The sequence below is a fragment of the Salvelinus sp. IW2-2015 genome, linkage group LG7, assembly GCF_002910315.2.
Source record: "Salvelinus sp. IW2-2015 linkage group LG7, ASM291031v2, whole genome shotgun sequence".
NCBI classification, from domain to species: Eukaryota; Metazoa; Chordata; class Actinopteri; order Salmoniformes; family Salmonidae; genus Salvelinus; species Salvelinus sp. IW2-2015.
The window spans coordinates 8,009,654-8,036,015 of NC_036847.1; the positions used below are offsets into that span (position 1 = coordinate 8,009,654).

The 26,362-nt window shown below is 43.2% G+C and overlaps 2 protein-coding genes across 11 annotated transcripts in view; one reads left to right on the forward strand and one right to left on the reverse strand.

Moving 5' to 3' along the window:
- The first annotated feature begins 615 nt into the window (after positions 1–615).
- LOC111966068 (putative beta-lactamase-like 1) lies at positions 616–7,151 on the forward strand. The gene is made up of 7 exons (XM_023990500.2): positions 616–806; positions 1,183–1,325; positions 3,595–3,701; positions 3,928–4,085; positions 4,278–4,507; positions 4,817–4,922; positions 5,223–7,151. The coding sequence occupies exons 2-7, from the start codon at positions 1,220–1,222 to the stop codon at positions 6,205–6,207; spliced, it is 1,692 nt and encodes a 563-aa protein (XP_023846268.1). The 5' UTR covers positions 616–806; positions 1,183–1,219; the 3' UTR covers positions 6,208–7,151.
- Positions 7,152–9,758: 2,607 nt separating this feature from the next.
- The window catches only part of LOC111966317 (polyhomeotic-like protein 2), a 48,716-nt gene continuing 32,112 nt past the window's right edge, over positions 9,759–26,362 (reverse strand). For 3 of the 10 annotated variants that reach the window (XM_023990839.2, XM_023990843.2, XM_023990842.2), the window contains 8 exons: positions 23,202–23,487; positions 19,151–19,729; positions 16,248–16,459; positions 15,669–15,801; positions 14,684–14,795; positions 14,170–14,296; positions 13,747–14,035; positions 9,759–13,343 (listed from right to left, as the gene is read on the reverse strand). In XM_023990839.2, coding sequence (XP_023846607.1) covers positions 13,189–13,343; positions 13,747–14,035; positions 14,170–14,296; positions 14,684–14,795; positions 15,669–15,801; positions 16,248–16,459; positions 19,151–19,729; positions 23,202–23,487 — 1,893 coding nt within the window. In that variant the 3' untranslated portion in view covers positions 9,759–13,188. The other 7 variants (XM_023990844.2, XM_070444405.1, XM_023990841.2 and 4 more) reach the window with 7 other exon arrangements.

The window sequence follows — 26,362 nt, forward strand, 5'->3', positions numbered from 1 at the left end:
TAACACTTTTTTTGGTTACTACATGATTCTATATGTGGTATTTCATAGTTTTGATGTCTTCACTATTATTCTACAATGTAGAAAATAGTAAAAATAAAGAAAAACCCTTGATTGAGTAGGTGTGTCCAAACTTTTGACTGGTACTATATGTACAATTTGTTTATGATGTTGACCTGAAACAAGGAAAATTATATAATAATTAAATATATATATTTAAAAGAAAACTTGAGGATGCAAATAAAACCACCAGCTGGCCAATTTGTTTATGATGCTGAGCTGAAACAAGGAAAATTATATTATAATAAAAAATATTTATTTCTAAAAGAAAACTTGAGGTTGCAAATAAAATCACCAGCGGGTTTTATTTGCTAGGGGAACCCTGGTATATAGTGTGATTTGTGAAGTGAATCAATTCGCCCTCCCCCCGTTCGGCTTGAACTGATTATATTGCTGAGGATGAGAGCTTAAGGGTTCCCTCCTCTCCTAGGCCTTCTCCAGCATGGCTTTACAGCAGAATCTCTGGAGATTATGACGTCACGGCCCCTAGTTTGCGGACAGGGAATTGAATCACCCATTCAGGGATCACCGACTAGGATTAAGTGTGGGTAGGTAGTAGCAGGTAGCAAGTGAATGATTGGGAGCCATTGGTTACTGTACTGTATGTCTCGGTGAAAGAGTACTGAAGTAACTGGATAGGTTGGATGGTGGGGTTTTGCTAGCATCCGACTGAAGATGAAACATCAGTGATGTGAGAAGTTTGGGTCTTGTGGAACTGCTCTCCGCTGGAAAAGTGAGCATATTGAGTGGTAAGTCCGCTGCGCTGTATCTATACAGTCAACAGGATTCTATCTATGAAAGTACATATTGCATTAGCATTTGGGATTGACAGTGTTCTGGCTTGTATTGCTATAGGCTACTATAGGCTTGTATTGCTATAGGCTTGTATTGCTATAGGCTACTATAGGCTTGATGCAACAAGCTTCTGTTTCAATGTCATGTTTTCTTTTGGAAAGACATTAACTACTGTTGTGTTAATCCGACGTTTTTTTATCCACTAACCAATTTATCCATGCCAAAGAATGCCAAAGAATACTTCATTGGGAAATGTATTTGATTGAGGACAATTAGGATCCCATTGATAAAGACTGTAAGAGGTGCAACTAACTTTCATGTCATTTCCAGCCTGTCCAACCTTGGGCAAGACCACCAGACCAGCAAGATGAAGGTGAAATGGACCAAGTTAGGCATGGTGGTCTTTTTGCTAATATCCTTGGTCATGACGGGATGCTTTATTTGGCAGTACAGGATGCCAAAATTAATAATAGGTAAGAGTCAAAGGAGAATTTCCCATCCCATGTGTGGTTCCATACATCCACTGATTCAAGAGCCATTCTTGAATTGTGAGTGTGTTCTAATGGGGGACCGTTGAAGTGTAGCCATTTCGCCCAAGCAGACAAAAATACTTAGATGTGGGTTTTAACATGGAAACACTTTTGTTCATGTGGCTTCCTTATCCTCTTTGGCTTAATTGCTCGTTTGCAGGGGCTGCTGGGGATTACACAAAGCTGCTGGATTACCGGGCCCTTTAATGCAGGCTTTAACACCGGGGGCGGGAGGGAGGAAGAGTATGAAGTGGTACGAAAGTGGGTGTTCCTGTACAGGACACATACTGTAGATCAGGCATGTGCACAGATAGGGGTCTACCTGTGCCATGAGCACCTGCCCCTTTGTCCTCTCACTCACCAAGTGTACTTTTGGTTGGTGGTATAGTTATTATTTATATTATAATTATACCATCACCCCCAGCAGCATAAGATTTGAGGAACACTTGATAACACTTGATTTACATCATTATCAATATTTGGTCTGGTTGGCTGACAGCCTATGCGCAGCAGAGCGAAGCAGAAAGACTTAGAGAGGAGCAGCTGCATCTGCGAGCCTCTGACCTCCGACCCTTCTTCAGTCAGGGGTTGCACTGTCAGGGCAGCAGAGCAGCAGCAACACAGGTAGTCTACACTCTAGCTAACCACCGTACAGTGCCTTCAGAAAGTATTCATACCCCTTGACTTATTCCACATTTTGTGGTGTTACACACAATACCCCATAATGACAAAGTGAAATCTTGTTTTTAGAAATGAATCTAATTCACATAAGTATTCACACCCCTGAGTCAATACTTTGTAGAAGCACCTTTGGTGGTGTTTACAGCTGTTACATAGTATTTTTGGGTAAGTCTCTAAAATATGAGGAGTGGTACTCAGTAATGTGTTGTGTTGGATTTGCCCCTAACATAACGCTTTGTCTTTAGGACAAAAAGTAAAACATTTGCCACATTTTCTGCAGTATTTGTGTCTTGTTGCAAACAGGATGCATGTTTTGGAATATTTGTATTCTGTACAGGCTTCCTTCTTTTCACTCTGTCATTTAGGTTAGTATCTTGGAGTAACTACAATGTTGTTGATCCATCCTCTGTTTTTTCCTATCACAGCCAGTAAACTCTGTAACTGTTTTAAAATCCCCATTGGCCTCATGGTGAAATCCCTGAGCAGTTTCCTTCCTCTCTGGCAACTGGGATAGGAAGGACACATGTGTCTTTGTAGTGACTCGATGTGTTGATATACCATCCAAAGCCTAATTAACAACTTCACCATGCTCAAAAGTATATTCAGCGTCTGCTTTTAATTTTTTTTACACATCTACCGATTGGTGCCCTTCTTTGTGAGGCTTTGAAAAACCTCCCTAGTCTTTGTGGTTGAATCTGTGCTTAAAATTCACTAAACTCTTAGAAAAAAAGTTGCTATCTAGAACCTTAAGGGGTTCTTCGTCTGTTGCCATAGGCTCAGGAGGGTGCCCTTTTTTCATTTTGAGCACCTGCCCCGTGAAAGGTCTGAGCACGGCCCTGCTGTACATAGCCTGGTACAGAATGACAGAAACATAAACTGGCAACAGAATGAGCATTGTCTACCATTTGTAACACATACAAATCCTCACATCAGATAGTAAATGACATAACTAATATGTGAGATAAGGTGACATAAAACAACCACAATGTTTAAATGCCACAATTTTAACATAACGAGACCATGTTGCCAAAGAGAATTGGTGAACTTCCATCACTCAAACAGAGACCATTGTGCCAAAGATAATTGGTGAACTTCCATCACTCAAACAGAGACCATGGTGCCAAAGATAATTGGTGAACTTCCATCACTCAAACAGAGACCATGGTGCCAAAGAAATTGGTGAACTTCCATCACTCAAACAGAGACATGTTGCCAAAGATAATTGGTGAACTTCCATCACTCAACAGAGACCATGGTGCAAAGATAATTGGTGAACTTCCATCAACTCAACAAGAGGACCATGTTGCCAAAGATAATTGGTGAACTTCCATCACTCAAACAGAGACCATGGTGCCAAAGATAATTGGTGAACTTCCATCACTCAAAAAGTATTTTTATACAGTCTTTTTCTGTTGCAACTGAAAATGATTGGCGTTGGTAGACGTGAACTGGCTTAATGGCCCAATTTGGTACCACGTGAAGTGTGATTCACCACCTGCACTTGTTACATCCCCTTTCTTTCTGTTCACAGACAATGTTGTGAACATTGAGGTGAAGGAGGAAAAGATGTGCCCTCGTTTCCCTGAGCCAGTACTCCTGGAACATCCCATCCCTGCACTTAAGGAAGCATTAGAAAAGGTCAACAATAACATTTCAATTGTGAGATCATGAATGGAATTTGATTGATAACCAAACGTGAATTAGACAAGCACTAGACTAGATATACAGACATGTACAGCTGCCTATTTGGCATTGACTTTACTTTACTTTCTCAAACATGACAGATTTGCCCTGTGTTGTTTTTGAGGCAGAATGCACGACATGCACATTTTTCTTCACAAGATGCAATTTTTTCCCCATACAGATAGATGTTGTCCTAAGGTTAAGTATTCATGACACTACACTACCAGCTCTGTCTGCCATCGTTGTCTTCAACGATTCTGTGTTGTGGAACGGAAACTTTGGCAGAAGGAACGGGAGTGATCCCTCCTCGCCTCCACCCAATGAATACACAGTGTACAGGTGAGCTCTGCCCTCCTCTGTTGTTAAAACATTTGTTAGAAGCATGTTAGATGAGATTTACATGATTTCTGTGACAGATTTGTATCTATTTCCAGAGACTGGGTCAGGTTGACAATGAGAATATTTGGGGGATTTGCCACAAATGTGAATGGTTGCAGGAGTAATAACACTCGACAATTGTTTTCCCAACAGAATTGCTAGTCTCTCAAAGATCTTCCCAACACTGATGCTGTACAAGCTATGGGAGGAGGGGAAGGTGGCCTCCTTGGATGACCCTTTTGAGAAGTATGCAGCAAACTTCACCATCAAGAACCCGCTGGGGAAGCGGCGGGAAGTTGTGGATGTCAAGGCTGGTTCTGACAGAGATACCCAGCCACGCTCTCCCTCTGTCACCCTGCGCAGGATGGCCGGTCAGCTCTCTGGTGAAGGCACTCTTCATCTTCATGACTCTACATTAACCTTAGCCTACCCTGGCCATTACGTGAATGGAGAGAGAGGCTATACTTAGATCGAGACTTGTCCCTAAAGATGGAGGTAATAAGCTCCTGGCCTATTAGCCTTTTCTCCTGACCAGATGCCTCTGACTGTGCTGTAATGTAATATACTGTACTGTACTCTCACTGGATTAAACCTGAGGAAAGCACTACGTGATAAAGGCTGTTCCCTTGTACATTCCTTTTACTCCAGAACGTTTGACATTCTTTTGACTCCAGAATTTGTTTCGTCTTCAGGGTTACCCAGGCGGCTTCGGGCAACAAATCTACTCTGGGGTGGTGACACAGAGGCTGCTATAGATCTATTACAGGATGATGTCCTAGTGGCAGACCCAGGCACCAAGTAAGATGCACCTCATTCCCCTTCCTGTTAAGAGCTTATCCAGTCAATTTTGGTAAAGGGTGGTGGTGATTTAATGTGACTGTGACATGGGGTTGCAGGTACCCTAGTGGTTAAGAGCGTTGGGCCAATAACCGAAAGGTTGCTGGTATGAATCCCGAAGCCGACTAGGGGAAAAATCTGTTGATGTGTCCTTGAGCAAGGCACTTAACCCTAATTGCTCCTGTAAGTCACTCTGGATAAGCGTGTCTGCTAAAATGACTTAAATGTAAAAATCACCAATACTTCCTCTTGCTCCCCTAGATGTCACTACAGCAATGTGGCCTTCTCTTTATTGGCTAATGTCTTGGCCGAGAACTTTGCGAAATCCGACTACGAGAGCTGGGTGTCCGACAACATCCTGGAGCAGCTGGGGATGGAGGACACAGGCTTTGATATAACCCCAGCCATTCAGAGCCAGATGGCGGTGGGCGTGTACAGCAGCGGCCAATCGGCACCCCTCTACGACCTGGGCTGGTATCGGCCCGCTGGCCAGATGTACTCCACGGCGGCCGACATGGCCAAACTGGCCATGGTGCTTCTGGGGGCCTACAGCCGGCCCCTCCTCCAACATGACACCCTGAAGACCCTGCTGACCCCTCTGTTTCGCTGCCACCAGGGCTACTTCGCCAACTACACCGGCACGCCCTGGGAGGTCAACGAGCAGCTGGGCTACGAGGTGGTTCGTAAGGACGGAGACCTGGACGGCTACGCCACCACCTTCTCCCTGGTTCCCCGACTGAAGCTGGGCCTGGTGGTGCTGATGGCCGGGGTGAGGCCGCCAACAATGGACGGGGATCTGGTCACCCAGGCCTACAGCCACCTCATCCCAGCCATGGAGAGCGCTTTCAGGAATGCACAGCGCAAGCTCTCGCCGCCGCCCGACCCCACGCCCTATGTGGGCCTCTTCACCTACCAGAACATGACCTTCTATGAGATAAAGGCGAGTTTGGGCGGGGTGCTGGTCATGCAGCAGTTTGGGCCCCAGGTGGACACCATGATACTGGCCAAGTACAGGACTATCAGGCTGGACTTCCTGCAGGAGAGGGTGTTCAGGGTGGTGTTTGAGGGGGAGTACCCCTGCAAACTTAAGGTCAACAGCATGTCAGTGTCTCTGGAGACCCAGGACAGGCAACTCTTTAACTTCTATTATTTCAACAAGAAGGGCGTGTCGCCTGGATTCGACTCTCCTGGGCTCAACACTTACAAAGTGCTCCGGATAGCTCGACGGCCAATCTTCAACAGTTAAACCCTGAACTGTTTTTATTGTATGGAATCACAGATGGAATTCTGGATTTTAAGTGGATCATTTCAGAGCCTGAACAGTGTGCAGAGACTTTGGAATTTTTATTTTTCTACCCTTTCAAATGCTTCTTTTTTATGTGTATGACGTCACATGAATGAGTAAATTGTTGTTTTTCCTACAGTGAATGTCAGAGGGCCTTGTTATTGTGTTCTGTAAAGTAGTGCAATTGTAAGTCGTTTTATAATTATCTTATCTTCAATGTCAATTGTCTTCCATGCAAATATCATGCGGTCTCTTGCATGAAGTTATTCTTATTGAATGATCCATCATTAAGGTTTCATGAAGGTTAAATGAAATGGGTGCGTTATATTGTTTGTTGTTATACTGTGGTCACACATTCTCTCTGTTATCTTGTTACTTCAATGAAAGAAGCTGTCGTCACTATAATAGTTATTCGTCTCACAACAAAATATGACTGTGGTGACAATTCTGTAACCTAATGTCCACTTTTCTCACTTTTAATTCATTTAGGTGCCTCAAAAGACCTTGGGATAGAAAATCCTGTTGTCTAAATGTTTTGTCTCCACAGGTTAGAAGGCAAGTGCAGAGGTCCCTGGCCTAAAGGAAAACGCCACCCAAAAACGATATTTGGAGATTTGTTTCATTAGTCCATTGTTGATATAGTCCCAAAATGTTTTGCATGTCAGTAAATCAAGTTTCAAGATATGTAACTTTCAAAATACAATAATACTGCATTCATACAATGCAATTATACAAAATTGAGTAGAGTCCATATGCTGTCAACACAAATAAACTCAGCAAAAAAAGAAACGTCCTCTCACTGTCAACAGCGTTTATTTTCAGCTTAACATGTGTAAATATTTGTATGAACATAAGATTCAACAACTGAGACAAAAACTGAACAAGTTCCACAGACATGTGACTAACAGAAATTGAATAATGTGTCCCTGAACCAAATGGGGGGGGGGGGGGGGGGTTAAAATCAAAAGTAACAGTCAGTAAGCACTGCAGTGCGTCTCCCCCTCATGGACTGCACCAGATTTGCCAGTTCTTGCTGGGAGATGTTACCCCACACTTCCAGCAAGGCACCTGCAAGTTCCCGGACATTTCTGGGGGGAATGGCCCTAGCCCTTACCCTTCGATCCAACAGGTCCCAGACATGCTCAATGGGATTGAGATCCGGGCTCTTCGCTGGCCATGGCAGAACACTGACATTCCTGTCTTGCAGGAAATCACGCACAGAACGAGCAGTATGGCTGGTGGCATTGTCATGCTGGAGGGTCATGTCAGGATGAGCCTGCAGGAAGGGTATCACGAGGGAGGAGGATGTCTTCCTTGTAATGCACAGCATTGAGATCGCCTGCAATGACAACAAGCTCAGTCYGATGATCCTGTGACACACCGCCCCAGACCATGACATACCCTCCACCTCCAAATCGATCCCGCTCCAGAGTACAGGCCTCGGTGTAACGCTCATTCCTTTGACGATAAACGCCAATCCGACCATCACCCCTGGTGAGACAAAACCATAACACGTCAGTGAAGAGCACTTTTTGCCAGTCCTGTCTGGTCCAGCAACGGGGGGTTTGTGCCCACAGGCGATGTTGTTGCCGGTGATGTCTGGTGAGGACCTGCCTTACAACAGGCCTACAAGCCCTCAGTCCAACCTCTCTCAGCCTATTGCGGATAGTCTGAGCATTGATGGAGGGATCTGTGAAGTTATTTGGATTTCTACGAATAATCTTTGAAAGACAGGGTCCTGAAAAAGGGACATTTCTTTTTTTGTTAAGTTTATGACTGAATCACTGTAAAAAGAACAAAACCCTATTGAGTTGGTGGTTTACTAAGGGAACCGATTAAAAATTCCATAATAAAGTCAAAGTTTAAAACACAATTTATTGTTTGTAAGAAATTGTGGAATAGTGTCCACCTAAGTCTAAACTTTTATAGTGACTCTAAACAGCAATAGAAAGTTAAGGCTCTATTCAATCCGTATTGCGTAATTTCAGCGTTAAGAGAGAAACCCAGAAACAGAACATACTGTATCACAGAGAAACAGAAAAGATGAAGACTGCTCTCTATTGTCCTGCTCCTCGTGGCTTATTGCCAGATGTCTAATGCTGTTCTTGTCAAGGTAAGTATCAATCAGCACTTTGGGAAAAACTGAGCTTTTATGAATATGTACTTGAATGAGATTTGATTCCTGGTGCATCCACCCAGGAGTACAGGCCGGATCAAGGGAACCATCGAAGTCCAACTTACCCCGCTTTCCATCACGACACGTAGCGTAACAAAGGGCCCGTTAGTAGGGAAGTCCGTTGATTCTGCCGAAATTCGTACCATAGGTTTTATCTAACTTTGTAAATCAGTACGTATGTTTTTTGATGTATTTTTTCTAATATCCCTCTTAGAGAGTGAGCTGGACACTATTATACCCATTGTGCCTAGCTGCTGCAATGATCCATTTTTGTTTTCTATTCTCTCCCTAGGAAGGAGATGTCATATTCTCTCTGGAATCAGTGGAGGAAACGTTGGACAGTGAAGGGACGTTTAAGCAAGACCGGCACAGTGGCTTTGTGTGCACACCATTCTCTCCCCGAAGAATTCATGCCTTTGTGCCAAAGCAAGGATGCCGGGGTATCCTTCGCAAGGTTAGGTGAGTTAAAGCTGCACTTCATAACATTTTCCAGTAGGGGGCACTCATGAGAAACTGCATCCGGAGTCTAGGTGAGGACCGGGTTGGGAAACCGATCTATCTAATTAGCAACTGAGCTTCCAAACTGTAATTTTGAAAAGGAAGGAGTGACCCGATGATTGATTGGCTGACAAACATTGGTATTTTCCCATTTATTTTCAAATATGGATGAAGTGTTAAGTCAATTGGCTAATTAGTGGATTCTTTGTGTAATATTGTGAAAAACTATAAATACCATGTGTGTGTGCATGCACACGCTTCTAAATGTACAGTATTTGCATGTGTCGGTATGCGTTTGTATAAATAGTTATGGGAAGATGTGGTAATTGTAGTGGTTGTGAACAGCAGGTGTGGCTGCCCATCCTCATGCCTGTGAGAGCTGCACATTTGCTACATGTACTGGCTGTTAAAATGGACACCTGCCAACCTTTCTAAAAGGCGACATCCCATTTCATTTTCTTTGTCAGTTTCAAGCAAAATATGTTCGGACTAAGATTTGTATTTGTCAATTGCTGTAGTTGCTGGTTTCTCACCATGTCAGATTATAATAAGCTTTATACGCATACTGTTAGGGGTCATGGCATCTCAGTCTATGCACTAGAGAAGCATATGTGAAAGACATTTGTATCAGCCAGTTGAATAGTTCTAATTAATTAATCTCTCACTTCCCCTGTCATTGACTGATTATTTGTACAGGAGACTCCACTCAAAATACATTTCAATTAAATGTATTCACTAAGTAAAACATTTTCCAACTGCACTTTGTTGTGATGTAGATACTGTATATTCATAATAAATGGTATGGTCTTTTATCACTGCAGAAAAGTGTACACACATACCATTTTAAGGTTTTATTTTTGGAGTACAAAATGTGGTATACGAGAACTAGTTCCATAAATACAAATACTCAACAAGGTTAGAACTTGAAGAATGAAAAGTGAGTTTCTAATCCTAAACATCAGATACAAACATGATGCCGGGGACACTTTGGTTTGAGGGTTACAGCAGGTTTCAAAGTCTATAAAAACGCTGCAGGACATGTTGCAGTGATGACCAAAAAAAACATTGAGTGATTTTCTATTTAAATCTGCATTTCATTGTGTAAACTATCCCTTCAATATGATACGGAGTACAAAATGGAATTGGGAATGGTGCGGTTCCCAAAAATGTATTGATTTAGATGATTTAAAATGTCACAAGTTTCATCCAAAATAGGTGGGGGAACCTGAACGTCCCTCCATGTTCCTGTCCAATTAAAACCCTAGTAGTATATCACAAAAATAATACAAACTTGGAATGACAGTTGTTTTCTTAGTTCCGCACTAGAGTTTGTAAGAGTAATCGATTGCCATTACCCCAGACTTCTGGAGGCCAGGGACCCTACCTGGTGGCTAGTTTGACAGACAACTACATATGGTTAAGGCTTGTCCCTTTGAAAATGACATTCACAGAAGTAGAAAGAACATTGACACAGGACAATAAATTAAGAAAGCAAACAATTATTCAAATTTAGAATCCTTAAAATACCCGTTTTGTAAAAACGGCAAGAAATAAAAAGGATGCAATGATTTTAGGCTATTTTGTTGAATTTATATACAAAAATACTTCAGTAAGTATCACAACCCACCTATTCAAGGCGTGAACTGTAACATTGTGTACTGTCCTGTGCACTGGATGGTGTTAACCTTACAAATCAAAATACAGTCCTAGGCAGGTTAACCTAGACCGAAAAACCCCAAACACCAACTTCCAGTCAAGAATCAAATATACACCGAGTGTACAAAACAATAAGAACACTTTCCTAATATTGAGTTGCACCCCCCCTCCTTTTGCCCTCAGAACAGCCTCAATTTGTCAGGGCATAACTTTCACCTGGATTCACCAGTCTATGTCATGGAAAGAGCAGGTGTTATGTTTTGTAAACTCAGTGGATATTATCAATGGCGAAGTAATCCAGATGCAACTACCTCACAATTTTAAAAAAACTGACTGACAGAAAGCTCCGCAACTTGTGACTATTAAGCATATAAACTCAGCAAAAAGAAACGCCCTTTTCAGGACCCTGTCTTTCAAAGATTATTCGTTTTTTTTTAATTACTTCACCGATCTTCATTGTAAAGGGTTTAAACACTGTTTACCATGCTTGTTCAATGACCCATAAACAATTAATGAACATGCACCTGTGGAACGGTCATTAAGACACTAACAGCTTACAGACGGTAGGCAATTAAGGTCACAGTTATGAAAACTTAGGACACTAAAGAGGCTTTTCTACTGACTCTGAAAAACACCAAAGGAAAGATGCCCAGGGTCCCTGCTCATCTGCGTAAAAGTGCCATAGGCATGAGGACTGCAGATGTGGCCAAGGCAATAAATTGCAATGTCCGTACTGTGAGACGCCTAAGACAGCACTACAGGGAGACAGGACGGACAGCTGATCGTCTTCGCAGTGGCAGACCACGTGTAACACCTGCATAGGTTCGGTACATCTGAACATCACACCTGCGGGACAGGTACAGGATGGCAACAACTGCCCGAGTTACACCAGGAATGCACAATCCCTCCATCAGTGCTCAGACTGTCCACAATAGGCTGGACTGAGGGCTTTGTAGGCCTGTTGTAAGGCAGGCCTACAAGCCTGATGTCACTAGACATCACCGGCAACAATGTCACCTATGGGCACAAACCCACCGTCGCTGGACCAGAAAGGAGTGGCAAAAAGTGCTCTTCACTGACGAGTCGCGGTTTTGTCTCAACAGGGGTGATGGTCGGATTCGTGTTTATTGTCGAAGGAATGAGCTTTTCACCGAGGCATGTACTCTGGAGCGGGATCGATTTGGAGGTGGAGGGTCATAGCATCATCAGACTGAGCTTGTTGTCATTGCAGGCAATCTCAACGCTGTGCGTTACAGGGAAGACATCCTCCTCCCTCATGTGGTACCCTTCCTGCAAGCTCATCCTGACATGACCCTCCAGCATGACAATGCCACCAGCCATACTGCTCATTCTGTGCGTGATTTCCTGCAAGATAGGAATGTCAGTGTTCTGTCATGGCCAGCGAAGAGCTCGGATCTCAATCCCATTGAGCACGTCTGGGACCTGTTGGATCGGAGGGTGAGGGCTAGGGCCATTCCCCCCAGAAATGTCTGTGATCTTGCAGGTGCCTTGCTGGAAGAGTGGGGTAACATCTCACAGCAAGAACTGGCAAATCTGGTGCAGTCCATGAGAAGGAGGTGCACTGCAGCACTTAATGCAGCTGGTGGCCACACCAGATACTGACTGTTATTTTTGATTCCCCCCTTTGTTAAGGGACACATTCAATTTGTTAGTCACATGTCTGTGGAACTTGTTCAGGTTGTATCAGTTGAATATTATGTTCATACAAATATTTACACGTTAAGTTTGTTGAATATAAACGCAGTTGACAGTGAGAAAACGTTTATTCTTTTGCGGAGTTCATATATTTTTAAACCTCCTTCAGGCTGGATGTGCATTTCCTTTTAATTGAGCAAATATTTGCCTCATATTTTAACTCGTAAGTAAGCATTTCACTGTAAAGTCTACACCTGTTGTATTTGGTGCATGTGACATGTGTAGTTCATACATGCATAATCTATGAGCAGAATTACTTTACCTCAATTAGCCACAAAATCCTAGTTTGAAAGAGGCTGTTTACTGGAAGCTGTGCGGCGCCATTTACCCCCACGTGGGCCAGCCCCCTAACAACTCGAGTTCCAACCAATGTGCTTCAGCCCCTCACTATTTGAGTGACAGCTAGCAAGACGCACACAGCAGAGCGAGAGCAATGACGTGGTGCACATATGTGATGTAGTACGCAATTTTCAGGGACCACTTTTGGCTCGTGAGCACTACTTTCAGAACTACTGGCTAAAAGTATACAGATGTACCAGAGAATCTCTAACTACTAGTAACGGCATTTATGAACTTAAGTACCACCTTGTCCATTTGAGTCTAGCTGGATAAGTTCCTTGTGCACAGTACAACATCCACAGTACAACTCATTCAGTATCTAACAGGTCCTGCATTGCATAGGAGAGTCCAAAGAGGCAAGGCTCTAAACTCAGATAGCGTTGCCAATATGCTATGGACCCTCAGCTTCTATGAAACAGAGAGACACCCTTCGTCCATCCTCCACCCCCGTGGGACCAACCTGCCACAGCGGTAGGCTTGAGCCTGGTCAGAGTACCGTATAATTACGGTGTTCTGGACACTTTCCGGCAGTGTGGAGTGGCTCCAGAGAGGAGGGGTTACGAGTCTCTCAGCATACTGATCTCAGCAAAGAGCTTGAGCGCAGGCCCCAGTTTGATGTTCATGGTGCCCATGAGGTGGTCCTCTTTCAGCAGCAGCAAAGACTGGCCGTCGATCTCCTGCGAGCGGAACTCCTTGGCTATCTCCAGGCAACCTGGGAACAAAACAAACAGCCACTCATCAGTTAGCTTTATAAAAAATATATATATTTAAAAAAAGAAGAACATTACAAATAACCATCAGGTTCCAGGCAAGTCTATTCTAAAAATCCCTCCTGCTTGCTGCTTGATTTATGACAGGGGTCAGGTCACCAATTTTGTTCCTGGAACCGATATCTATGTTTTAGAGTGTTTAAACAAAGTTTGATTTCATTTGCATTTCAACTAATCAAACGACTAAGTTGATTGACTGAAGTAGGTGTGTTACTACTGGGCTAAAACAAAAGCCTGCACGCCCTGCATTTCTCCAATAGCAAGGTTGGTGACCACTGTTGTATTGGGCTGCTACTCTGCCATTTAGCAACCTTTGGAGTAAATGGAAAATGTTGCAGTGCCCACCTGGCAGGGAGCAGATGAACTCGTAGACCTCCTCCACGTTCCACTTGGCCGGGTCGCTGGGCTGGAAGTGCTGGGAGAGGGGCAGCTCTTGTCCACAGCCCTCCGTGTGCTCGGCCCCTCTGCCCACCTGGGACCTGGGAGCACTAGAGCTGGCAGCAGACAGTGGGGGCGAAGGGGGACCCTCGTAGCTGGACATGTCTAAACAATGGCTGAACTCCCTGTGACCAGGGTGAGAGGGGTGGCTGGACGTCACCGATCCACCCCCAGGTTGTTGCCCAGTAGTGGGTGTCTGAAAACACAAAGGAAGGATATAGCTTTGAAGTGATTATTGCCATTCTAGCCAGAAAGAGAGTCTCAATGGAAATATGTTTATAAAGTCATATGGTGCTTTTATTCTTAATATTTTGTGAAGTGCCATTTCACCTGTATTTTGGTCTCGGAGCTTGAGTTCTGGTGGTTCCCATTGGATGTTCTCTGCTTCTTCAGTTTCTCCATTGTGGTTTGTCGATTTGGAAAGAGGCCCATTCGCTTTGTACACCCCACATTGTACCTGCACAAACATTTTATGGGGAAAAAATAAAGGCAATATATCAACAAGTAGCTTGGGTAATTAAGTGTTTCAAAGGCTGAGCAAGCCATTTGTTCAATTGTCAATACATTTTAAAACTGAGTAACAAATGAAAAGCTCAGGTAAAGAATAAGCCATTCATTTATTTGTTATTCCTGCACTTGTGTACTACTGCTGTAATTACTGCAGCAACAACTGCTGGTGAAAATGTCATTCAGGATGCCTGGGTTATATTCATTAAACCACACCTTTGCTAAATGTTCTTTAATGGAAAATAAAAGTTCAGATAGTTCCTCCCTGTTGCAGTCCATTTCCTTGGTGCCTAATGAGTACGACCCAGATCCAGCATCTTGTCTACCCAGGCCTTACCGTTTGGCACACACTGTGGAGCAGAACCTCTTGGATCTCTTGAAGTTGTAGGCAAAGTCCACTCTGCCACACAGCTCACACGTCAGGGTGGGCTCCTCTTGCTGCTTCAGCTCTGCACAACAACAACAGTTTCACGTCAACACATGGGAACCAGCGGTAAAAATACGGTGGGTATTAACACGGAATGCCGGTTGGCATGACAGGCAATGAGTGTGGCATGGCTTCATGTCTACGGAGGCAAGTGGTTGGTTGACTTTCCGATGTTCAGAGAGTTGATGTGAGACTGAAAGAAAACCCTAGACAGTCCTACAGTACGGATCAAGAAGAGCAAATCCAAGTTCCATTATGTACAAACATTTGTGCTGAGATTCAAGCAGAAGTGGGACGTGAAGCCAGGTAGCCAATGCCACAATGAGAAGCTTGTAGTTCTGGGTTAATAGGCCTTTTCTCGTTTGGGCAAAAGTCCATCCTACATCCTCTCTCCTCTGTGACCTGGATAGCGATAAGTGGTCGGGTAGTGTCAATTCATTAGTAGGCAAATGAAAGACGGTCCTCCACTCCTCGATAGCCTCCTTTTGGCGAGGAAGCGCGTGTATCCTACAGCAGAAGAGTTTTGATATCTGCCACACCCCCTTTGAATCAGCTGTTGTGCATGCTTTTCTCCTCCGACAATACACATTTAAAAACAATATGTTACTTGTCCTTTTATCTATAAAATTTCTTGCACAACTAACCTAATTTGTTTTTATCACTTTACACATTTATTTCGGGATTCCCCCCTGTAAACGTAATTTGCAAGTGGAGGAGCTTCTCATTTCGTATAAGAGCATCTTCGTCCACGTTCACTCTCCTCGACCGCCTCTCCTCGATTACCTTTGACCTTTTTGAAAAGGAGGCAAGACGGAGGAGAGAAGACGCAGGAGTTGAGCAAATCTAATTGAGAAAAGGACATAGAGTGGGCCAAGCAAGATGTCTGGTCCTTTACCTTGCTGTGATAGGTCCTCCATCTCAGAGTCAGTGGTGCTGTTGGAGGAGGTAGTGGTCTTCTCTGAGTCAGAGTGTGTCTGCTGTTTGTGTTTCTTCAGGTTCTCGATCAGCAACGACAACGGACGTTCCACCTGAAAGGACAGAGACAATTCACGTCATACATGCTGCTTACACCGGTAATAAATGCTGTACAGTGCATAATGATATGAATGGTTTAGTCTAATTTAGTCCACTAGAGGGAAGTGCACTACTGGTCATGTACATGGGTGACTGTGTCCTTATGGTTCAGTTGACTCCAAAACAGGCGTGCAGGGGCAGATTAGGCTGGTCAATTATTTGGCCAGTGGGCCTGTCTAACTTCTGTTTTTTGTGCAAAATTATCCTTATTCGGCTAATAATGGGGGCCTAAATTATTATTWTTTTTTTTAAGAAATGGGCCGTTGTGGCGACCAAGAGGAAGCGTGTGTTAGAAATGCCAGGGCCGATTTCTGGTCCCAGTCCGCCTGTGTGTGTGTGTCTCTGCTTCTGAAGAGCCATGTGCCCAGTGGGTGGAAAGCTTCTTCAGAATCCTACTCACAGGGAAAGGCTCTGCTCCCTCCTGGATCACAAATCCCTCAATAAAGTGGGTGAGGATCTGGGGTTTCACTATGGCTTGAGGCAGTTTGCTCTCGCCATTCTGTGGGGTACTGCCTGTCACCATGGGCGCATTGTTCCCATTCCCTGAGGTCATGACTGGAAGTGAGCCTGCACCTGGTTGCGCATTCAGCCCCTCAGCATCTCCCTTACCTGCTGGCATAATAATGGGATATTTGTGAGTAAATAAAAAAGGAAATATTTGTGTAAAATGTTAACTGACATGCAGGAGTCAGTGCTGAGGTAATAATAATAAAAAGAGAATGACCAATCATGTAACAATAATGATGAATATGGACATGTTTCACGCAGTGAAGAATTTATGATTCTAGAAGAAAATCTGGAACAGTTTCGAAATTGTTGTGTTTATTTTCCTCCCCGCATCATTCTACATCTACAAAAAAATGACTTTTGTCAACAAAACAATTAATAATAATAAGTGTATTTAATACAAAGAATATGTACTGTATCAACTAATTATTAATGATCATTGCGCAAGGTGTTTATTGTCCCACATGCGTATTGTTCCTAATAAATTACGGTATAAAAGTGCAAAGGTTTCGTCGACATCATTAAAACTACATTTGCCCTCTTTTGAACATTAACTTAAATTGAGAAACGCACCACAATAAATGACAAATAGACGCTCTGATTCAAACGCTCCGACAACGGTCAACAAGGGAGCGAAAGCACACCCAAAGACAGTACTCCGTGGCACACCCCTTTGTTCCACTGCTCCAACCAACCCTTCCTTTCATATCCCGTCCGCCAAGGCAACATGGAGCAAACAAATCATGTTCTCAAACAATTCGCAAATATTCCGTGGAAATACGCACCCGTTACATAAGTAGAAACTACACAAGCAATGCAATCACATCCACACTTTTTCGTATGCTTTCTTCAGTTTGTTCCGCACTATTATCCCTGCAAAAGTACACAAGCAAGTAGCCTTTGTATTCGTGAACTGAATAGAAAATATAGCGCTGGCCCACCATTGGCCCACGCAACTTGGAATGTGATTCAATGGTGACGAGTAGCTCAAAATCACTCCCTCTGATTGGTTGGATTGGCTGACTATATTTTCCACTCACACTGCTTTCCAGTACAATCTACCACATTGGTGGAGTTTGATTAAAATGAACCGCGGTGCACCGGTATATGGCCCGTGACGTGAACAAGCAAAAGTGGGAGGAGCCCCCTTCTCTATTCGAACAGTAATTGTCCATATAATATAGGTTCTAAGTTCTTTAACTAGTTTTCATTGGGATGGCAGATAGTTTTCAAAATATCAATTTTACATTTGWAAACACAAATGTCACTTTTGTTTTGAGCCGACTTGGCCGTCGGCCAGAGCGGGGAACCAGGCTCACTGCCGGGAGGCAGCTCTGTTCCAAAGAGAATGCAATTAACTTTCACCTGGTGCAAACTCTTCCCACCTGGGCAACCCGGTCCAGATAATCGAATCCCCTCAATAGTTGAGAACTATATTGGCAAGACAGAATTGAAAGCCTGTATGTAAAAATAGCATATTTTTATAGATTTAGTGACAAATGTWTAGAATGGGAAATTGATGGATTTTCTCAACTTTTGAGCCTAGAGGTATAGGACCAACGCTTTCATGACTTGTCATTGTGTCAAACTACCACGAATAGTAAAGACTGTTAATTACATGTCATGACATATACATAGCACGTTTTTCTGACACRAGTATTATTTAATTCAGCTGTCTGTCACAAGATGTCCATAAGCAGACATGCTGGCCTAGGCTTGAGGGTGGACCAAGGTTTTAGGCATCACTGGACTTGCTCGATCAAAGTTGTAATTATGACCACCTAACAGTAACAATTAGAGGAGGATTGTGCCATGATCACATGGTGTACTGCTGTGATTCAGAGTAGCCAAGTAGCAGTGGTGGCCACTTCAGCATCTGCAGAGTAATAGCATCCTGGCCTCTTGAAAGTATATTATTCATGTTTGAATGTCTGAGTGGACGTGCCTCACTCAGATACACCTGTCAGACATGACGAGCCTTTAGGAAATAAAGCACTCCCACCATTGGCCAGCGCAACTTGGAATGTGATTCAATGGCGACGAGTAGCTCAAAAGGACTCCCTCTCTGGTTGGTTGGATTGGTGGACTCTATTTTCCCTTCACTGCTTTCCGGTGCACCGGTATATGGCCCGTGATGTGAACAGGCAAGAGTGGAAGGAGCGCCCTTCTCAAATCGAACAATTACAGTAATTGTCCATATAATATACGTTCGAATTTTCAAAAAATTCATTGGGATGGCATATTTTTTTTAAATAAAAATAACTTTTGCATTTGAAAACACAAATGTCACTTTTGTTTTGAGCCGACTTGTATACAAATTATTTTCACCTGGTGCAAACTCTTCCCACCGGGATAACTTGGTCCAGATAATCGAATTCCCTCAATATTTGAGAAAAATATCGGTAAGACGGAAGCGGAAGCCTGAAAACTTTCCCATGGCGGGAGTGACAAAGCCTGGCCCTTTCCCGTAATTATGGCTAAAGCTGTCACGTTCCCCCAAGTGGCAAGGTAGGACAATGGACTCTGGGCCATGACMGATTTTGTATTCTGCTTGAGGGGAGCGCTAGAGTGGGGATGGCCATTGTGCCTGAGCTGCCCAAGCATACAGATGGATGTGAGTGAGTGAATAGGTTGTTGGTGGGTCAGTGAGTGAGTGAGTAAGAGAGTGAGTAAGAGAGTGAAGGGATGGGATGTCACATTACTGTAACAATTTGAACAGCCAGTCAGGGCTTCTGGTTATCCATAAGTCCAATGACTTAGAGATACAACCTGTGACATATCAAATATAATATCTACCTCCAGTGGGTGTGGTGGGTTTGCTGGGATCCGATGGGCATTGCTCAATAGTGATGACCTCAAGAATAGGAGGGGCTGTTGGCTGCTGTATGAGGGGAGTGGAGCTGTTGTCCGTGACTACCTCAGACGTGGGCAGCTCCTTGCCAGCACTATCCTGAACCAGCTGAGCGGCTAATGTAAGAGCAGTTGGCTGGATCTGGAGGTCGACTGCAGCCATCTGCACTAGCTTGGTGTTGGGCAGCGGAGCAGCCTGGGTCTGGGTGACCACAGGGGTTGGCCTGTTGTGGGTAAGAATCTGGGGACTGACAGTGGAGTGGAAGATGGTGGCCTGCAGGCTAGGAACATTGGCAGAGACAAATGGTTTGGGCAGCACAGGAACAGGGCCCTCCTTAGGCTGGGGCTGGATAGCCAGGGCCTGTAGCATCTGGGCCTGAGTGTGACTGTGGATGGAGGCTGTGTGTAGCACTGGGGCCTGGCCCCTCAGAGAAAGATGCTGGGTCTGGTGTCGCTGCTGCTGGAACACAAACTGCTGCTGTTTTTGCTGCTGCAGAAACTGGTGCGTCTGGATTTGTGCGTACGCTGTAAAAACACATAAATCAACATTAGTCTTTAAACTAAGAAATATCAGGTTTTTCACAAAACAAGCAATAAAATGTAGCTACCCTCGTACGTAATTCTTAGCTGTGTACATTTCAAGTTAGGATTTGGCCCTAAATGAGTAAGCCTCAGACATATCTTACATTGGTTACCACAGCAATAACTTCCCAAACAGACACCCCAGGGCATGTTCATCTTTGGCTTCAGTCAGTCAAGCCTGGATTAATCCTCACTCTCATAAAATGTGTTTATACGCCAAACAATAGGTTCCCTGATGCTAAACACATGACCATGGTCTGTGGAACTAGAGAAGATAATCTGGGGAAAAGAGCCATTGATGTAGTCGTAGGCGTACGAGTAACAGAACACTTAAAGGCAGCTTCCCGTTTTCAAAAACATTGCCGCCGTTCCACATCAGAGTCTTGCAAGCGCTGCAGTTTGTAAAGGTCTGTGGTTAGTACGGACGTTCACTTATAGGAGAGCRAAACCCAAATCAAAACACCATCGAAGCCATGTTATGGCTAGTGACTTTGAATGTCTTTGAGTATCATGAAAAGCGCTATACAAATAAATATTGTATTAGTGAAATCAGGATTTCATGAGTAGTCTATTAAAGGTCTAATGCAGGCGTTTTTATCTCAATATCAAATAATTTCTGGGTAACAATTAAGTATCTCACTGTGATTGTTTAATACAAATTGTCAAAAATAGCTTCTTAGCAAACGACAATTTCTCAAGCAAGAATTTAGCTAGAACTGTCTGGGAGTGGTCTGAATGGGGAGGGCAAAACTGAAAATGTGCTGTTATTGGCAGAGAGGTTTGGAACGCTTTCTTATTGGTCTATTAACTAATTTACCACATGGTGATGCCACCATGGAAGGCCAGAACTCCCACCAAAACAGCTCTTACACTAAAAGGGCATTAGTCATTTTCACAAGTTTACAGTATTATTCCAACGTCATAGCGTGGAAATATAAAACACTGGAAATCACATTTGACTGCACTGGGCCTTTAACAGAAAACCATGGTAAACTAAAACGAACCTGTAACTAAATAGTCCTGAGTTTCTTTAATGGATTTGTCCCCTAAATCCTGTACTGTATGCCAACCATCACTGTAAAGCTAATACCTTTGACATCCCCTTCAGTCCCTTTGTATCGCTCTACCACAGAGTCTGTCTTCAGGTTAATGTATCCGGTCACCTGTGTCTCATTCTACACATGACACGCTCAATTCAATGGGACCTAATCGGTGAAACAGCTGTAGTCCTCCATGCATGAAGCCCAATCACTTTTGATTGAATGTGTGCAGTAGATGCCTCTACTGTATGTGAAGAGCAACAATTTCTGGAGGGGCAGCTGCTGTGGTCCACTCATAGAATGCCTGCCTCACCATTTATAAGTACCTCAGTCAGGCACCAAACTGGTGGAAACGAAGGCCTTTTTGACAACTCACTCTGCTGTGGTTTGGGGATTATTCTGTGGAAACTCTTCTACAGCCACTAGTTATGTGACAACTCCTTTAAAGCGGTGTGCCAGCCTTCCCTCCAATATTCACACAACACTTACATGTGTTACACTGCCAAGTCGAAAAGCTTCAAACTGGCTAGCTGCGGGGAGACTGCTTTGTGTCCAATTCAATATTGCGACTTTGGGTCCAGACCGCAGTCTACTTTTGGTTTTACACATATCAATAAGTAATTGAATCCAGCATGCAATGTTCCGTACATGAACCAATTGAGCCGGTCAAAATAACCCAACAGACGCAACCCTTACAGGAAAATCACATGATTTCACATGTGGAAAATGTAAAATCGTGTGAAGTGTCCCAAAAACACATGTTTTCATATGCGTTCACATGTGAAATTCATTTGGTTTTTCCATAAGGATGACTAAATCAGAAATAAATACCAACAATATTTTTATAAAACAGTAGCGCAACCCCTTGTGGCATGCATTTTAAATCGTAAGCAGAAGTTTCTGCCTCTGATCTATTGATTTTGGACGCTGAGATGGGGGGGGGGGGGGGGGGGTTCTTGTGCGCACATGGTGACAGAGGGGAAGATGTGCAGCACTGAGGGGCGTCCCCCCAGCCAGCCCCCATCTGGAAGTAGCTCATTAGGAGTAGCTCAGACCCATGGGTCAAGCCTTCAGCCGTATCCTCCACTGCAGCCTTGCCCTCCTCACCTTTAGCAACACTAGGGAAACCGTCTGGTTTGGCTTAGGGCTGCTTAAAGCTCTAGTGCTGCAGGAAGGAGGTGACTGTATAAGATGGTGTTTGGGATATCCCTTTTATCCCAACTACTAATGAGATCCTCATGGGGAAAAAGGTCTCTCCTCCTCGTGCAACAGTTAGCTTATAACAGTGTCCGAACTTCAACTTCACTACATTCCTAAAGAAAATAATGTACTTTTTACTCCATGCATTTTCCCTGACAGCCAAAAGTACTCGTTACATTTTAAATGCTTAGCAGGACAGAAAACAGTCCAATTCACACACTTATCAAGAGAACATCCCTGGTCATCCCTAATGCCTCTGATCTGGTGGACTCACTAAACACAAATGCTTTGTGTTTGAGTGTGCCCCTGGCTAGCCATAAATAAAWAAAAATAGTGCCGTCTAGTTTGCTTAATTTAAGGAATTTAAAATTATTCGTATTTTTACTTTTGATATTAAAGTATATTTTAGCGAATACATTTACTTTTGATAGTTAAATATATTTAAAACAAAATACTTTTAGACTTTTACTCAAGTAGTATTTTACTGGGTGACTCACTTTTACTTGAGTCATTTTCTATTAAGGTATCTTTACTTTCTCAAGTATGACAATTTGGTACTTTTTTCCACCACTGGTCAAGGAACTCTTCATATTAGAACTAAGCTGAGTGTACTGCTGCTGTGTTTTGAAGCCGTCAGTCGTCTTGCCATTAAGATACTTTTAGAACTCTTCTCTGCCATATTTGCTCCGTATAGGAGCTGTAACTGGGGTCTGGCTGAGGCTTGCTGTCTGATCTTAGGCCATTTCCCCTTTACGTCCTGTAATAACAATACATTTCCTCTGTAAGTGGGTCCACGTGAATAGGGCTGGCAGTCTAATGAAGGGTTGGCCTGCATTTACAGTAAAGCCTTCTCTTGGATAGGTCTGACAGATAGCCCTGTGCCGGCCTGGTGATGTGGTATGGAAATAGAACTCAAAAGGACCTATAGCGGAGACAAGGTTATGGAAGTGTATTTTGACAAAATTGTGTGGTAAAAACACCTCTTTAGACTTGCTCTGTGTGAAATTTGATTTATCTATAGCAAAAGTAGAAAAGCAACAGTGCCCCGCCCTGGCTGCAGCTACATGCCCTACTGTTATCATGTTTATGAAACAGTGTTGGTGTCATCATACTCCACCCACATTCATGCTTATATAACAATTACTATTAAATCTATGCTTCTTTGTCATGCTAACCTTGAACAGGGCGCTTTGAGTGTGGTCTACCTGGGCTGATGAGGGGGTGACTGCTGACGGCCATCACACTGCGGCTCACGGTCACCAAGTGGCCCTCACCTTTCTGCCCCCCCTCTGATGGGGCCTCCAGGGACCCCAGTTGTGCTCCCTGTGGCCCCTGGGTTGGACCCCTGAGCTGGCCAGCCAGGGAGACTTGGGCCCCTCCAGACATCTGTTTGAGATGAAGGCCCTGGAGCTGAGAGGAGGAGGGGGCCCCCTGCTGACTACAGATGGCAAGGTTCTGCACCTATGGGAAAATGAGATTTTAAAACGTCATCATGGGAAAAGTTCCAATTGGACTAAAGTATTTTCTCCTCGACTCCTCCGTGACCCGGAAACCAATGTGTGTTCGAGGAGTGACAATTCATTAGTAGGCAAACAAGGAGCAGGGCTGCCATAGCGTGGGGGAGCGGTACTCCCTCACTTTTGTCAATTTGCRAATAGTCAGAGCTGGTAAAAATACTTATGGAAAATTAATTCTGATAAATTCTAAATAAATGGTTTTTAGTCACCACTGAAATACCATGAAAACGATAGAATGACAAACGAAATAAATCTGTAGGCTATAGCAGCCTATAGATACAGATGTAGGATCTTAATTTCAGCCAGTTTGCTACAGCAGGAAAATAAACCTGCAGCAACAGGAAATGTGAATTATGTGTATTATAATTTATGGAATTTGTAGGGGTTGATACATTTTTCGTTAGAAATTTCAGACTTGATTTGCCCTCAGTGGAAATGACAAACTTTAGATGCTTTTTTAAAACTCAAATACACTACAAGTTTGCATTTCGTGCATTGCAGGAAAATTCTCAGCAACAAAAAAGTGATCAAATTAAGAAGATCCTGCATCTGTAGGTAAATGTTTCTTCCCTGTCTTCTCACTGGTTGTGGCACCAGTGATGAATAATTCCGCGTTCAAAACAACGGAACTCGGAACACAAAGCTCCGACGTATGACTTGAGTTCAAGACAACTCATGAAAAAACACAGCTCAGACTGGAAAATCTTTTGAACGGTCATCCAACTTGGAATTCCACGTTTTTTTTTTTACAATTCAGCTTCAGATAAATGACTGAGCCGGTGTTTTTGGTGTATCATATTATAGACATACTATTATATTCTGTTCTGTCATGTCATGTAAAATAAAAATGAATCATTATGTGATCTTGCGAGACGTTGACTCAGCTTCTATTTAACGTCACTAAACGAGCGCCACTGTGAGGTGATAATCTTGTCACGATCGTCGTAATGAATGGACCAAGGCGCAGCGTGCGTAGAGTTCCACATCTTTTAATAAACAGAAACTCACCAAACGAACGAACCGTAAAGCTACTGGTGTGCACACAGGCAACTATCTGTAGACAAGATCCCACAAACACAATGGGGAAATGGCTACCTAAATATGATCCCCAATCAGAGACAACAATAAACAGCTGTCTCTGATTGGGAAGCATACCAGGCCAAYATAAACCATTAATCACCTAGATGACCCACCCTAGTCACTACCACGCCCCAACCAACATAGAGAATAAACAGCTCTCTATGGTCAGGGCGTGACATGTATTCAGTTTTGAGTTTGCATCCCGATATTATACTTTATATACAGTACCAAACAAAAGTTTGGACACACATTCTCATTCAAGGGTTTTTCTTTATTTTTACTATTTTCAACATTGTAGAATAATAGCGGAGACATCAAAACTATGAAATAACACATATGGAATCATATAGTAACCAAAAAAGTGTTAAACATATCAAAATATATTTTATATTTTAGATTCTTCAAAGTAGCCACCCTTTGCCTTGATGACAACTTTGCACACGCTTGGCATTCTCTCAACCAGCTTCATGAGTAATGTTTTTCCAACAGTCTTGAAGGAGTGCCCACATCCTGATTACTTGTTGGCTGCTTTCCTTCACTCTGAGGTCCAACTCATCCCAAACCATCTCAATTGGGTTGAGGTTGGATGATTTCGGAGGCCAGGTCATTTAATGCAGCACTCCATCACTCTCCTTCTTGGTCAAATAGCCCTTACACAGCCTGGAGGTGTGTTTTGGTTCATTGTCCTGTTGAAAAACAAATGATAGTCCCACTAAGTGCAAACTAAATGGGAGTTCTAAATCAATTGAATTCTAAATTAATCACTGACAATATCAGCAGCAAAGCACACCCACACCATCACACCTCCTCCTCCATGCTTCACAGTGGGAACCACACATGCGGAGATCATCTGTTCACCTACTTTGCATCTTACAAAGACACAGCGGTTGGAACCAAAAATGTCACATTTGGACTCATCAGACCAAGGACAGATTTCCACCGGTCTAATGTCCATTGCTTGTGTTTTTTGGCCCAAGCAAGTCTCTTCTTATTATTGGTGTCCTTTAGAAGTGGTTTCTTTGCAGCAATTCGAACATGAAGGATTGATTCACACAGTCCCCTCTGAACAGTTGATATTCAGATGTGTCTGCTACTTGAACTCTGTGAAGCATTTATTTGGGCTGCAATCTGAGGTGATATCTGAGGCTGGTAACTCTAATGAACTTATCCTCTGCAGCATAGGTAACTCTTATTTTCATGTGGTGGTCTTCATGAGAGCCAGTGCTTGATTGCTTGATATCATAGCGCTTGATGGTTTTTGCGACTGCACTTGAAGAAACTTTCAAAGTTCTTGAAATGTTCCGCATTGACTGACCTTCATGTCTTAAAGTAATGATGGACTGTCGTTTCTCTTTGATTATTTGAGCTGTTCTTGCCATAATATGGACTTGTCTTTTACCAAATAGGGCTATCTTCTGTATACCAACCCTATCTTGTCACAACACAACTGATTGGCTCAAACACACTAAGAAGGAAATAAATTCCACAAATTATATTTTAACAAGGCACACCTGTTAATTGAAATGCATTCCAGGGGACTACCTCATGAAGCTGGTTGAGAGAATGCCAAGAGTGTGCAAAGCTGTCAAAAAGGCAAATGGTGGATTTTTTTTTTTTTAAATCTCAAATATAACACTTTTGGGGTACTACATTATTATTATTCTACAATGTAGAAAATAGTAAAAAAAATAGTAAAAATAAAGAAAAACCCTTGAATGAGTAGGTGTGTCCAAACTTTT

Bases quoted from the DNA above. Each gene is read 5' to 3' on its own strand.
- LOC111966068 (XM_023990500.2), top strand. From the start codon at position 1,220: ATGAAGGTGAAATGGACCAAGTTAGGCATGGTGGTCTTTTTGCTAATA. The intron at 3,702-3,927 runs GTCAACAATAAC...TTCCCCATACAG, and splicing joins TTAAGGAAGCATTAGAAAAG to ATAGATGTTGTCCTAAGGTT. The intron at 4,086-4,277 runs GTGAGCTCTGCC...TTTTCCCAACAG, and splicing joins AATGAATACACAGTGTACAG to AATTGCTAGTCTCTCAAAGA.